This window comes from Fulmarus glacialis, unplaced genomic scaffold (genome assembly GCF_000690835.1).
Source record: "Fulmarus glacialis isolate BGI_N327 unplaced genomic scaffold, ASM69083v1 scaffold33650, whole genome shotgun sequence".
NCBI lineage: Eukaryota > Metazoa > Chordata > Aves > Procellariiformes > Procellariidae > Fulmarus > Fulmarus glacialis.
Genome location: NW_009190164.1, coordinates 12987 through 25611, shown reverse-complemented (window position 1 = coordinate 25611; position 12625 = coordinate 12987). Strand labels below are relative to the sequence as shown.

Sequence of the window (12625 nt, the reverse complement as noted above, 5' to 3'; positions counted from 1 at the left end):
GCTCCAGGCAGCATTCGCCCCCCACCACGGGGCCGAAGGGTTTGGGGATGCCCAGGTCCTTGGCCAGGACGATCATGGTGATCTGTGGGTTGACACAAGGGGAGCCCGGTAGCATCAGCACCGGCCTCTCCGATTGATAAAGCCAAAGGAAAGCCGCCAGCCACCCTTCTCCATCAGCCTCACCCCAAAATGGGGCATTGACGCCACTTTGTGCAGCTGCCCTCCCCCAGGCCTCCAAATCAGTCATCATTTTCTCCCTTTTTATCATTAAAATGCGCCCTACGCCTTGCAATTTCACCACTTTGAAAGGTTTTCACCTCAAAACTACGTAGTTTAACCCAACCGCAAGCAAGACGAAGCCGCAAAGTTGTCGTAGACCCGGGCTTATTCGAGCCTGGCTGGAGATATTTTCTTTTTCTGGGCAACTGTAAATATTGTGCTTTTTTGGGACAACTTTGGGGACTCATCCTGGCTGAATAAACTGGTTTTTGGAGAGGACCTGCGGAGCGGTGACCCCCCTCACCATGTTGGGGAAGTACGGCACGGCTTTGCCCTGCTTGTCAAGCTTGAAAAGGGCTGGCAGGTCGACGATGTCCTCCTCCGTCAATCCCAGCTCCTTCTTGAGGATGTCCCTGTTCCAGTCGATGCAGCACTGGAAGGGATGGAGAAGAGCAGGTCGAGGTGGGGGACACAGGTGGGCACTGTCCCCAAAGCCATCTCACGCAGGAGGACAGCCAAAATTCAGCACCTCCCCTTAAGGGTTTGCTCCACCCTGGGGTGGTTATTGCAAGAAATATGGATTATTACCAGAAATATTGGTTATTACCTGGACATAGTGGTTCTGCTGCACCAGGATGTTGTTGGAAAGGACCTTGTTAATGGTGACCCGTTTCGTGTCTGTCCCCGAGTACCCTGCAAATGCAAATCCCTGTCAAAATGAAGTGGCACTGGTAGGAGCCCGGATTAAAACAGGGCACAGAGATGGAAAAAAAAACCCCAAATCCCAATTCCCTGAGCTTGGGGTTAAGACTGCTGGGAGTCCCAATTCTTAGTTTATTGGGAAACTGGGTAGGAGGAAAACCTCTGCCTGTTGGAAAGAGCATTGGAAAGGTCCTGTCATCCACCCTCCTGCCCACAGGAGTCATTGGCTCTTAAATTGCTCCACTCAGCTCCATAAAACCAGAGCTACCACCTCCACCCCTTGTTTTGGGACGGCCGGGTCCTGGGCAGGTGACAGTGACCCAGAGGGACCCGCGGAGGTATGGAGATCTTCCCCCAACCCCATCGCGGATGGATGATGTTCAAAACCACAATTAAAGGGTGCCCAAACTGGCAGCCAAAGCGTCATTGCTGCAGGGAGAGAAGGGCAAGCGAGAAAAAATGGTGCTAATTTGGGGTGACACGAGAGCCCCCCAGTTGTCCCCACTCCGTGCTGGAGCTCTGCTGGCATTTACAGAGATGCTCCATCCCACCGAGCAAGCATCCCCTCCGTGCAGAGGGCTTTATCCCTCCCGTCCCACTCGTTTTCCCAAAATAGGGCTTGAGGAGGCTGGGTATGGTGGGCAGGCATCCCGCTTGCCAGCCGTGAAGGGCAACCGGCTGGGAAAAGGTCCCCACGTCCCCCCGATACCCGCACGTCGGTCAGGCGCTGCCGCCCTCGGGCCGGCTGCTCTGCGGGGTGGCCTCCGGCTGTCTCAGCTGACATCAAAGCTCGGCCGAAGCCGCCCATTGTCCCCTTGCCTTTGAACATGGTGGCTTCGCCCTGGCCCTCCTTCTGCTTCTCCCGAAAGAGCTTGTAGCACGCCGCGGGGCTGGCCATCAGCATCCGAAATCGCTGGGGCAAGACAGGAGGGAGAGCGGTCACCGAAAGTGGCTTATCTGAAGCCTTGGGGGACCTCAGGGGCTTATTTTTGCAAGGAACCTGAGCTTAAACTCTTAAAATTAGGCATCTTCGCTGTTATTTAGTGCCTTTTTAAATGCAGTGCTGAGGGGATATATCCGAATGAGTTGTGGTGATTTACGCTGTTGGCAAATACCCACCAAACCACCCCCGAGGGGTTAAACTGCTGCTGGGACAGGGAGGAAAACTGCAGCTTGGCTGCAGCTGGGTCCGATCCTGCCCACCCCAGGTGGGGTACATAAACCCCCGGGAGGGTGTTTGTTGGAGGTTTGGGTGAGCTGAGATGGTGGGTTGGGGGTATGGCTGCTGTCTAGGTTGGTATTTTTTGATTCTGGGCTGGCATTGCAATGTAGGGGGGAGGATGGAGCAAGTCAATAATCATGCTCTGACTTTCCCAGGAGAGGCCAAAAATCAGCATTAAGCTAATCCTATGGAAAACTGGGAATTTTGAATTTCTAGGGTCTGAGCCCCGTGTGTGTCCTAGCTTTCTTCCCAGCAGCAGAAATGGTCTCCTTGGTGGAGTGCAGGAGGCTGCTTGCTGCAATCTTGATGGCAGCTCTTACAGGGGCTTAGCACAGCCCTGAGGAGGGGAAAAGCACTGCATGGAGGGTTTGTGGGGTGCGTGTGTGCATAAATACTCCTTTTCTGAACTGTCCAGGTCAAGGCATGGCTTCCCTGGAGGGAAAAGTCTTGTGTCAGAAGCAGTAAAAACCAGGGTAGAAGGAAGAGCTAGCTTTTGAAAACATCTGGGAGATGTGGAGCAGCTGTGAGCCCTGGGCAGCCCATGTGAATACTGGGGTTTAAATTTCTTGGACTACCTTTGCAGGTGTCTTTTTTCTTCTATCTGTGTTGATTATTAGCTAAGAAAGTTCCTTTTTGTATTCAGAGCCCTTATTTTGGGGACAGGGGTCAGAACCCAAGCAAATAACTGGCTGGGACTGTCAAGGAAAGGAGCTTTGGAGTTTTCCCTAGAGGTGCCTCAATGGGATTAGTATCTCAGAAGAGAAACCACTTGGTTTGGGGATTTGGGGTACCTTTGTGTCGGAGGTGGGCACAAAAGTGACGAACTCGTCGACGTGGCCCACGGACAGCCAGTCAGAGTAGAGCTCCACGGGAGCCTGCACTTGCTGGGCGTAGAGGAAATCCCGCACCAGTCTGGTCATTCTCCTCCCTGCGGATCTGGGGGCAGAATACCCCCGAGAGAGAGAATAAGGGGAATAAATATTTATGTAGCCAGATGTACATACACATAAACTGGTATGGTGGAGGAAAGAAAGGAGGGTGCAAATGTGAGGGCAGAGATTGAGCACTGGGGTTGGGTGCACCCACCCCATAGAGGACCAGATTTGCAGCTGGTCAGGGAATGGCTAATTAAGCCCATTAACATGATTTTGATTTGTGGTTCCTTTGCTCCCAAAAAATGTAGGTTTCCCATCTCTTACGTGGGGAAGCTGCTGCCGATGAGGATCCTCCCCAAGGGATACTCCTTCCCTGCCACAGTCACGGGTGGGCTGACCTCCAGGTTGCCGAAGGAGTCGAGGCTGGTGATAGCTTCGAAGAGGGGCTCTCTGCTCACATAGCCAAAGTCGGGGCCCTGGGGAAAGAAAAATCGCTGTGGGCTTTGCCCTGAGTCCCCCCTGCCTTTGCTTTTATCCTTCCTGCTGGGCTCAGACCTGCTCCAGTGGGTAAAAATGTCAAGAGTGAAGTCCGTCTGTGGATCGGGAGAGGCTGAAGGAAAGGCAAGAGGATAAAGGTCTCTGGGTCATCTGGGCTCAGTAATAAACGGCAAGTGCCAGGGGCAGAGCTGGGGCATTGAGCTGGGGAGAGATCTCTTCTGCTATCCTGCAGCCAATGTTTAAGTGTCCGCATTAAGCTAATTAGGTGCTGGGGTAGCCCCAAAGGTGAGTTCTAGATGGCTCTTGTCGAGTGAGATGAGCTTCAGCCCCTGAGGGTAAATCCACCCCAGGCATAAGAGCCATCCGAGGGGCTGTACTTCACTTAAATCCTATTTAAGCCCTGATTTTCAGGACTTAATATATCTGAGATTTAAGGTGTTGTGCATGCAGGGGTAATTAACACTTGGTTGTGATGTGCCAGGGTCAAATGCCTGAGGGAGAGATTGCAATGTAAAAAACAGGGCAAAAATGGCAACGGTGGGACAAAAATCCTGCCTTGAGCCTGTCCTTGCTCTCTGGTTCAAGTCAATGTGGGCTTGGAGCTCACGACAGCCCCTGGGACAAGGTCAGGTATCTGGGTTTGCATTCAGTCCCAATCACTTGTTAGTGTTGGGTTTCCTTACGGGTAAATAAAATATACAGGTCGGTAAAAATGAGCAGGGAGACCCAAGGGTGGATGGTTATAATCTAGAAGTTGGTTTTTTTAATTGAGTGTGTTTGGAGAAGCAGGGAGCTGCTGCTGCCTTTCCCTAAGGCTTCCTGTGCGTTTTTGGGGTGCATATCTGGAGAGTGGCTGGGGGTCAAATCCTTTCCCTGGGTGCTGCGGGAGGAACTGAACATGAAACACCTGCTCTCATCTTATTTCAGTTTAATAAACCACAGAGCCGGTACGGTTTCAACTGTCAAGGCGCTGGTTCATCCCAGGTTTGCAGGTTGCATCCAAGTCCTATCGGTTCCAGATTGATTTTGAGGACATTATTCCCTCTCATCTCCTTTTTCCCTGGTGCAGGGTCCCAGGGGCTTAGGGCTTGGCCGAGGCGAGAGGAGGACCTGTGCGTGTTGCGTTCGGCTAAATATTCCTAGCTGGAAAATGAGATTGGAAAGATAGGAGTGGGGATTAGGGGAGGCTTCAAAGCGGAAATTGGAGTATAATGTGTTAGCAGCTCCAAAGGCTGAAATTGCTTCTCTAAATATGAAGTAAAGCAATTCCTAAGGAGGGCAGATAGGAGCGGTTGCCTGGCTTATTTGCGAAGGAGCAGATCAGTGCGCTATTCCCATCCTGCCTGATGAATGCGGGACTGCATGTACTCATTTCAGGCATGAGAAGTGGTGTATTTCAATGCTTTTGAACATGCTTAATCTTCCCCAAAGTGACGTGCAGCAAAAAGTGAGCTGTCCTCTTCTCCCGTTACTGTCGGAGAGAAGACCAGGGCTGAGGCTGCTGCCAGGGCCTGGCTGGGTGTATGGGCAGAGATTTGGTGGCTACTTGGGGATGTCCTGCCCTTTCTGCATGGCGATATCTCAAAGGGATGATTCAGCCCATCTTTTTCTCAAGTTTGTCTTTGCTGGGCTCTCCCAAAACACCCTGGCCAGGGTCACTGCTTTCCCAGGAAGCTTTCTTTGCACGCCCTGCCTGTGGCTGGCCCTTTGCCTTGGCAGAGAATCCCCACAGGGATGTTTTTGGCAGCTGGCTGCATCTTGCTCTCTTCTGAGCAAGTAAATTGATCCCTCTCACACTTTCCTTTCCTCTCCTGCTCGGGAGCTGCTGTGTAGTCAGAGGTGCAGAGGGGGAAAGGAAAAACCAGCCCATTGCTCAGATATTCAGGGTGAAGGAATCCACTCCTGTCCCAGAGCTTGGCAGGAGTCCTTTGTTCCTAGAGGCATGGGGTCCTCCTTGCGCCTCTCATCCAGCACCTTCTGGATAAAAGGTTTTCCAGATGGCTGGGATGTGGATCAGGCTCTGCTCCTTGCTTTGAGGGGGGTGAGGCTGTTGGTGGCCTCCCAGCTGGAAGTGGACGGGGTGGTACCTCCATGCAGTTGCATGCAGAGGTGTTAAAACTCTCATTTTTCAGGCAATTCATTGTAGGGCCTCCAAGGAGCCAAGTGCAAATGGGATTTTAGGAAAGATTAAACAGATTAAGCATAAAAACCTTCAAGCTGCTCCTGGAGCAATGCAAGTGACTGTCCTGCTCTTACCAGCAGCTCCTTGATGGGGAATTGCTCCAGCCCTCCATCTCGAGGGGAGTCCAGCACCACTGGGAAGCTTTTGTGGGGAGCATGGGTGTAGCCAAACTCAATCTCATCCTAAAGAAGGGAGGAAAACCCGCATGGGGTACATCAGCAGGGAGGGAAAGCTTTGCTCCCTCTCTGGTGCCCACCTACCTGCATCCAGCGGTCCCCACGGTTGATATAGCCACAGCAAACCTTCAGCTCACAGCCAGCCTTGTTCACCAGGTTTTTTATCTCCTTGATGAAGAGGTAGTTGTCCTTCATGCTGGGAAAGTGGATGGCAGGAGAGAAGGGGATGAAGGGCTGCTGGAGGATGGATATCCCCTGCAGGCAGCTGCCATTCCCTCTGCCCATCACCTCCCAGCCTGTCTTGGTGATCTCCAGGGAGACTGTGGGGCTGATGTTGATTTGGCTGGGAAGGCATCATCCCTTGGCCTTTACCTGCAGACGAAGACGTTCACCGGTGCCAAAGTGTTGGGTGTCATGATCCATGGTGCTACCCTGAATGCTACTGTGTCGGTGAAGATTGGTGTATGGGGGATACCCTGGGGGAGGCAAGCAGAAATTGGGAACTTTCCACACCCTGTTTACCACTATTCCCCCCAAATACCCTACCCTTGAGGTCTTTTTTGGGGTAAATTAATGGGGACTGCTCTCCATTCAATCCCTATCCCCTTCTCCGTGCCCCTCAGGATGTTGCACCCTTTCCCTGGAGCCCCCAGACCTCAGCCAAGGTCTCCAGGAGGCTGACATGGATGGAGACCAGCCCAGGGAAGGTATCGTCGGGAAAGCGGAGCCCCTCGACAAAGAAGTCAAGCTCGGCGGCCCCACCGGTGTATTGCACGGTGTGGTACAGCTTCCTCTGGCCCAGCACGTGGATGTAGCGCTGCCCAAAGAAGGGGTCTGCAAGAAGAGAAAGGGGAAGGTAGGCAATTTCCAGGGTTTCACTGGTGGTTTCAAGCTTATTTTGCTTGTGTGCAAGGAGGTACAACCACCCCTCTGTGCTGGAGCTTCTCCGCCTCTGTGGGTGGATACAACTTCATCGGGCAGAAGTACCTTAAAACAGGAGTTTAAGGGGCTTACAATTCTGCAGTCATGCACAAGAAGGGTGAGGAAAAATGTCTCAGCCTTTCCTTGGATGGAGCAGTCATTGGGAAGATGTTTTCGTGGGGTTTCTGCCCTTGCAGCCCCCTCTGACCTGCCATGGGATGAGATTTTTTTTCCTGCTGACAGATGGCCTCTGCATGGAGGGACACGACCAAGCTACTTAATGTCACGTTTCTGGGCTGGATGAGGGCTTTTGGTCCCAGGGAATAAATCACTGTGCCCACAATAAGGAACAAGGAGGTGAAAATGTGTTGTACAGCATGTTGCCATCATGGATAAAGCATCTGGGTGTCAGGACACATGGCCTTTTTTTTTTTTTTTTTTTTTTTCTACTTCTTTGCTGGATGACCTTGGATAAATGGCCTTATGGCCCTGTGCCTCTGCTTGTTAATCTCCAAAGTTTTCCGATTGATTGAGAAGAGACAATATTCAACACCGGAATAATTTGGAGAAGGGATGCTGAGGGCATGATTTGCTTCAGAAGTGTCATTTGAAGAGCATGGAGAGGACAAGGTCAGAGATGGAAAGAAAAGAGCTTGCAGGGATCTCAAAGGCACCATAAATGAGGAGAAAGGGGCAGAGGAGGAGGTGAGGAAGAACTTACTCTGTACGTAAAAGACCCCAACTTTGTCTGCGTCAGAGACAGGAATATAGAGAACGATTTCGTACCCCCGGGGCAGGCGCTGTGGCCCTTCGGTCCTCAAGACCATCCGAGACATGTCCAGCAAATCTGGGGTGCAAACAAAAAAACCTGGGTGATGGGTGATTGCACCATGCAGCTCTGGCTGGCTTGCATGCTCCCTCCTGGGGTTTGCATCTCCCACGCCAAGGGAAGAGCTGCTCTTCCCTTGCTACCAGCCTTCGCAAGCTGGAAAAACAACCTGTGGTCCTGCTAGCAAAGCTTGTGGCTTGGGCTTTGAAACAAATGCTTTTTTTTTTTTTTTTCCCCCGCGGCCCTGGCACAGCTGGTCCCTGGCCTCAAAAAGCCGATGGGCACTGTCTCCGCGTGGTTTTAGTTTTCCAGGAACAGGCGGGTATATTCCTGGCTGCCGGCTGCATGCCTCACCCCGAGCTCCTTTCACCCGTGCAAAGCATCCATGCGCCAAGCTCTGCCGTCACTGGCACCTCTGCTATTTTACTGGCCGTGCTTCGTGCCTCTGCTTGACCGCAATTAGTTTGCATGGCATTAAAAAAAAAAATTCCCATGTGGGAAGCTTACTCAGCAGCTTGGTGGAGAGCAGCTCATGGGCAGCTGGTTCCCAAGCAAAATTTCACTTCCAAAAAGGTTAAAGAGGGGGAATGATGGAGCATTTTTTGCTTATATGATTTTTTTTTTTAATTGAAGCTGAGTTACCTTCTTTGCTGAATACCCTTTCGTCATTGCAGTCCGATGCCGGAGTGAGGGGGCTCTCCTTATCACAGCTGACGAGCAGGATGGCCCCGTGTCCCTCGGGACCCCAGGTCCAGCTTGCCTAAAACACCCCGCTGGGGCTTAGCGAGCTTAGGCTCTTGCAAGCCCGTGATCTTTCTGTGCAGTGGAAGAGGTTGAATTACCTTGTTGGGGTTGTTCTTCTCCACCACGCCGTCCCGATCTGCGTCGACGTCCAGAGAGATCCCTGGATGGGCAGACCCCACCATCATCCCAGGGTACGGCAAGGTTGGGTGGGTGCAAAAGCCCCCCAGAACCCAGCAAACCTGGGTCCATCTCTGCTCTCATAACAAAACACCCCACTCCAAGGGACCAAAGGGTTCAAGAGGGATTGCTGCATTGCAGAAGCCTTTGTACTCACCGATGCCGGTGAGGAAGACCCCGGCTTGGTTAATTGGTTGCCCTCCCTCTGTGTAAAAGCTGATGGTTACCTGCAAACCCCCAAATCCCTGGTTGGGGAAGGATGCTCTCCCTCCGTGGAGGTCCCACACCCCAGCACCCCACTTCTTACCTTATTATCATTGACCTCAGTGCTGGCCTGGCTCATGCTGAACCTCAGGACTGTCCCCTCATCCAGCGGCCACTGTGTCCTGCTGCTGGGGGCTGACCTGACCTCTGCTTGGCCCTGGCACACCACCTCCACGCTCACCCCCTCCGTGTGCTTCACGCTGAAGGAGACCGCCCCGGCTGGGGCCGCCCTGCCAAAAACACACTGTATTTTTAGAGGTTTGCAGTGAAAACACCTGGTTCTCACTGCAATTAATTTCACTGCCCAAAACACAGCCAAGACTGGGCACGCTGGCGTCTCCACGCTCACCACCGGCACCTTTCTGCCCTTTCCTCCCTGCCTGAGAATGCTTGAAGTGTCTTTTTTTTTTTAGGGCAGAATACTATTTTAGCAAAATGAGTCTATTTTGTAGCCATTGGTGCAGATTAAGATCTATAATAATCGGAGCCAAAGCACTCAGTGCGGCTGGAACCCAACTTGAGTTTGCACTTCAATGGAGAAATCTGTGTTTATTTTCCAGCTGAAGCAAACCTGGTATTTAACAGCTCATCGTAATGGCGTGGCAACCCAGCTGAGAGACTTTACCATGGGAAACTCTAATTTTCAGTGTGATTTTATCCAAGCCCGAAGCAGCTGGTGTTGCACTGCTCCCAGTCTGTGCCCTTGCTTTTCTCCAGCTGCTCCGTGTGTCCTTTTGCCCTCTCCTGGCTCCTTGTCCCTAATTTTGCTGTCTTTCCAGGGTTATTGTTTTTGGGATGCTTACAGCTCCTGAGGTGCAGGCTCCCTTTGAGCATACGTGCTCCTGATACCTGAGAGCTTGCGCCGTATCACTGTTACAGCATCATTTATTGGGTTTCTGGGTGCCGGCAGCCCTGCCAAACCCGTACCGGGGAGGGGGAGAGGAAATCTGAGCCCTCGTTTGCTGCTGCCCGGGCGTTTCTTAAATTGTTCAATTACATTTAATTATGCATGGAAAAACTGGTTTGGTTTCCTTGTTTCTGGGTTTTGGGAATCCCACCGGGAGGAGATTTGACCCGGAGAGATGCCAGATGAGTTGTAGCTGCGCTGCTTGCTTGAATATTGAGGATGAGATTTGCAAAAGCAGCAAAGACCAGAATTAACCATGAAATGAGCTTTTAAACTTTTTCCTTTGGGGGAATAGTTATCTTGCAGTGCAGTGTTAGGTTGGTTTTAGGGGTGCAGGGCTGGTGTCATGGGGACTTGTGTGCTTTCCCAGGACACTGCATGGTCACTAGATCTTGTTTTCCTTCCCTCTCCCAGTTGCATCCCCTCCTTTGCAGTCCATCCCCGTGGCTCCTGCTCATCCCTCCGCTCTCCAGCACCTTTCCGAGATGACACTGGAGCTGTTGACTGCAAATGAATCAAACCCATCGCTGGTGCAGACCCGGGGTAAATACCATTACCATGCAAACGTGCATGCTCAAAGCTTTCCTGGGACTTGTGCAGATTTGCAAAGCCCAGGGAAGATTTTGCCCACAAATTGCATTAAATCACAGCATGAGGGCTGCGGGTTTTGGGGGAGCAGAAGGAAAAACGAGGGGGGATTTGCGGAAGGAGAAATGGGGGTAAAGGCGAGGAGAAAGGTGGAAGTGCAGAAATGGAGGGAGGAAGGGGAGCATTGGGGCGTCACACTCACCCGTAGACATCGACGGAGATGTGGGTGCCCAGCACGCACAGGGCCTCGATGCGGTTCCCGTGCTGCAGCCGGAGCGTGCGGTCCCCTGGCATCTCCCCACGCAGCAGCCCGGATGCCCCGATGATGGGCACACACACCCTTCCCCACCTGCTCCGGGTGGCACTGAGCCCCCTGGCAGCACCCAGCTGCCTCTCCTTCCTCCCCGGCACGCCTCCCTCCTCCTCCTCGACTGGCTCCAAAGCAAATCCATTGGCTTTTGGAGCTTGCAAAGTTTGGGATGACAAATTTGCAGCCCCCACCCCAGTCTGAAGGGAGGGGCGGTTGGATTGGACCCTCTAAAGCCCCATGAAAATGATCTCCGCAGGGAGGGAAGGGATGGAGAGGGAGGGCAGCTGGCCTGAAGCCCAGCCAGCTCCCAGCCCTATGCAAGGAGCTCCCCCAGCTGTCCCCAACTCCCTGTCCCTCCAGCATCTCCCCGACCCCAAACAGGGACAAGCAGCCCAACGGGGACGTGATTTTGCAGTGCTTTGGGTTTTGGCTGGCATTTGCATCCGTGGGGTATCTGTTCTTTTTTGCTCTCTAAGGAAAAGCTCTGGCTGCTCTTGGGAGGAAGAAATATAATTTCCCAGCCCTTAGGCGAGAGCAGGACACTCCTCTTGTTTTTTTTTTTTTTCCTGCTTATTTTCAGAGGGAAGCTGGGGTGTGAGTTGCCAATGAGGGGAAATCGGAGGTGGTTTTGCACGGCGAACCTGCCGCTTGCCACACTGCACCGGAGCACGTCAGGAGCAATTGCTGCCCACGCAGCCATTTGCATTATTTATTAACATCAAGCTAAATATTCATTTTAAAAACCAAACTTCTGCCCCAGATTTTGGAAGCCACAAGCAATTAGTGAGGAGCAGAAACGTTCAGGTTCATGTTCCTTATTTATATCCCTTTCGGGCTTTTCTTTTTTAGTGCTCTCTTCCCTCTGTGGCTGGGGCGTAGAAATAAGCTCAAATTCAGTTTCCCATCTGAAGTAGATCCTGTTGTGGTTTTTTTTGCCATGACCTGAGCAAATGTGAGCGAGGACTTTGCGTTGCTGAGCAAACACTTGGGAACACACAAAAAAAGGCAGTTTTGCTGCTTTTCTGCATGTGCAAAAATGAGATTTGTGGCAATGGGGACATTTTATTAAAGGCTGTAGATGTTCTCCCTGAGGAGTAAAAGAAAATATAAACCACTTTGCTCCCAGACTGTGCCTTTCGTAGAGCATCGAGGTCGGAGCGGCACCGCTGCTGTGCAAAACATGCCGGGGGCTTGGGTTAAATGACCCCCGCTTTAGACACCCTGACCCAGGAGCTGACCTGCTGGAAGCTGGAAAATGTTACTCCTGAGCAGCATCATAATTTATCTATTTAACTCCTGTCTATTTAAACCACCAGTAGTAAGAAACACTGGTGAAAGAGGAACCAGAAAGGCAAATAATTTAAAAAGAGAAGAAAAAAAAACCACCCAAAATTGCATCATGTTTGCACAAGCGGGCTCTGTTCTCCAGCACTGTATGAGACTTATTTCCCCTCTTTTTACCCCAAAGGAGAGCCGGCAGCTGGCACCACACGGGCTGGGGTGGCCTCACCTCCCTGTGCTCTCCTGGGACCCGTGGGCTGGGGAAATAGAGGTGTAAACCCATCAGTTTGGAAGAAAATGAGCAAAAAGCAGCTTCTCTTTTACCATTTTCACTTCCCAATTCCTGCGCCCGAGGATTTAGTGTTTCAGTTGTCAGTAAGGAAAACACACATGCTATTTAAATCCTCCTTTTCTTCAAAAAAAACCCCAAATCCCTCCCATCTTACGGAAGGACCCCAGGGTCACCACATCACTTGGATTTTTAAAATCAGCCAGAGCATTTCTAGCTGGTCATGGGGTTTGTTTTATACATCTATATATAAATATAAATGTATTTATATCCCCTATGGTCCAGCTGGCGTGATGGTGCTAGTCTGGGTAAAAGCCCCCGGCACTTGCCAGGCAGAAGGAAACCTGTGGACCCTTAGGAGCAAGTGTTACCTGCTAGCAAATATGGGATTGAAACCCTGGTGGCTCTGGGGATTTTTGGGTGGTCCTGGCTGCCCGCGGG

The 12625-nt window shown here is 51.8% G+C and overlaps 1 protein-coding gene across 1 annotated transcript; it reads right to left on the bottom strand.

Annotated features, from left to right (window-relative positions):
* Positions 1-7: 7 nt before the first annotated feature.
* PADI2 (peptidyl arginine deiminase, type II) lies at positions 8-10598 on the bottom strand (the record flags this gene model as incomplete). Its single annotated transcript, XM_009584755.1, has 16 exons — positions 10507-10598; positions 8853-9039; positions 8703-8772; positions 8467-8528; positions 8267-8384; positions 7517-7642; positions 6530-6708; positions 6247-6350; positions 5959-6070; positions 5773-5880; positions 3343-3494; positions 2935-3079; positions 1741-1834; positions 827-912; positions 524-652; positions 8-82 (listed from the first exon to the last, which is right to left on the bottom strand). Coding segments are annotated over exons 1-16 (1839 nt in total), but the record flags the coding sequence as incomplete, so codon positions are not given.
* Positions 10599-12625: the final 2027 nt, after the last annotated feature.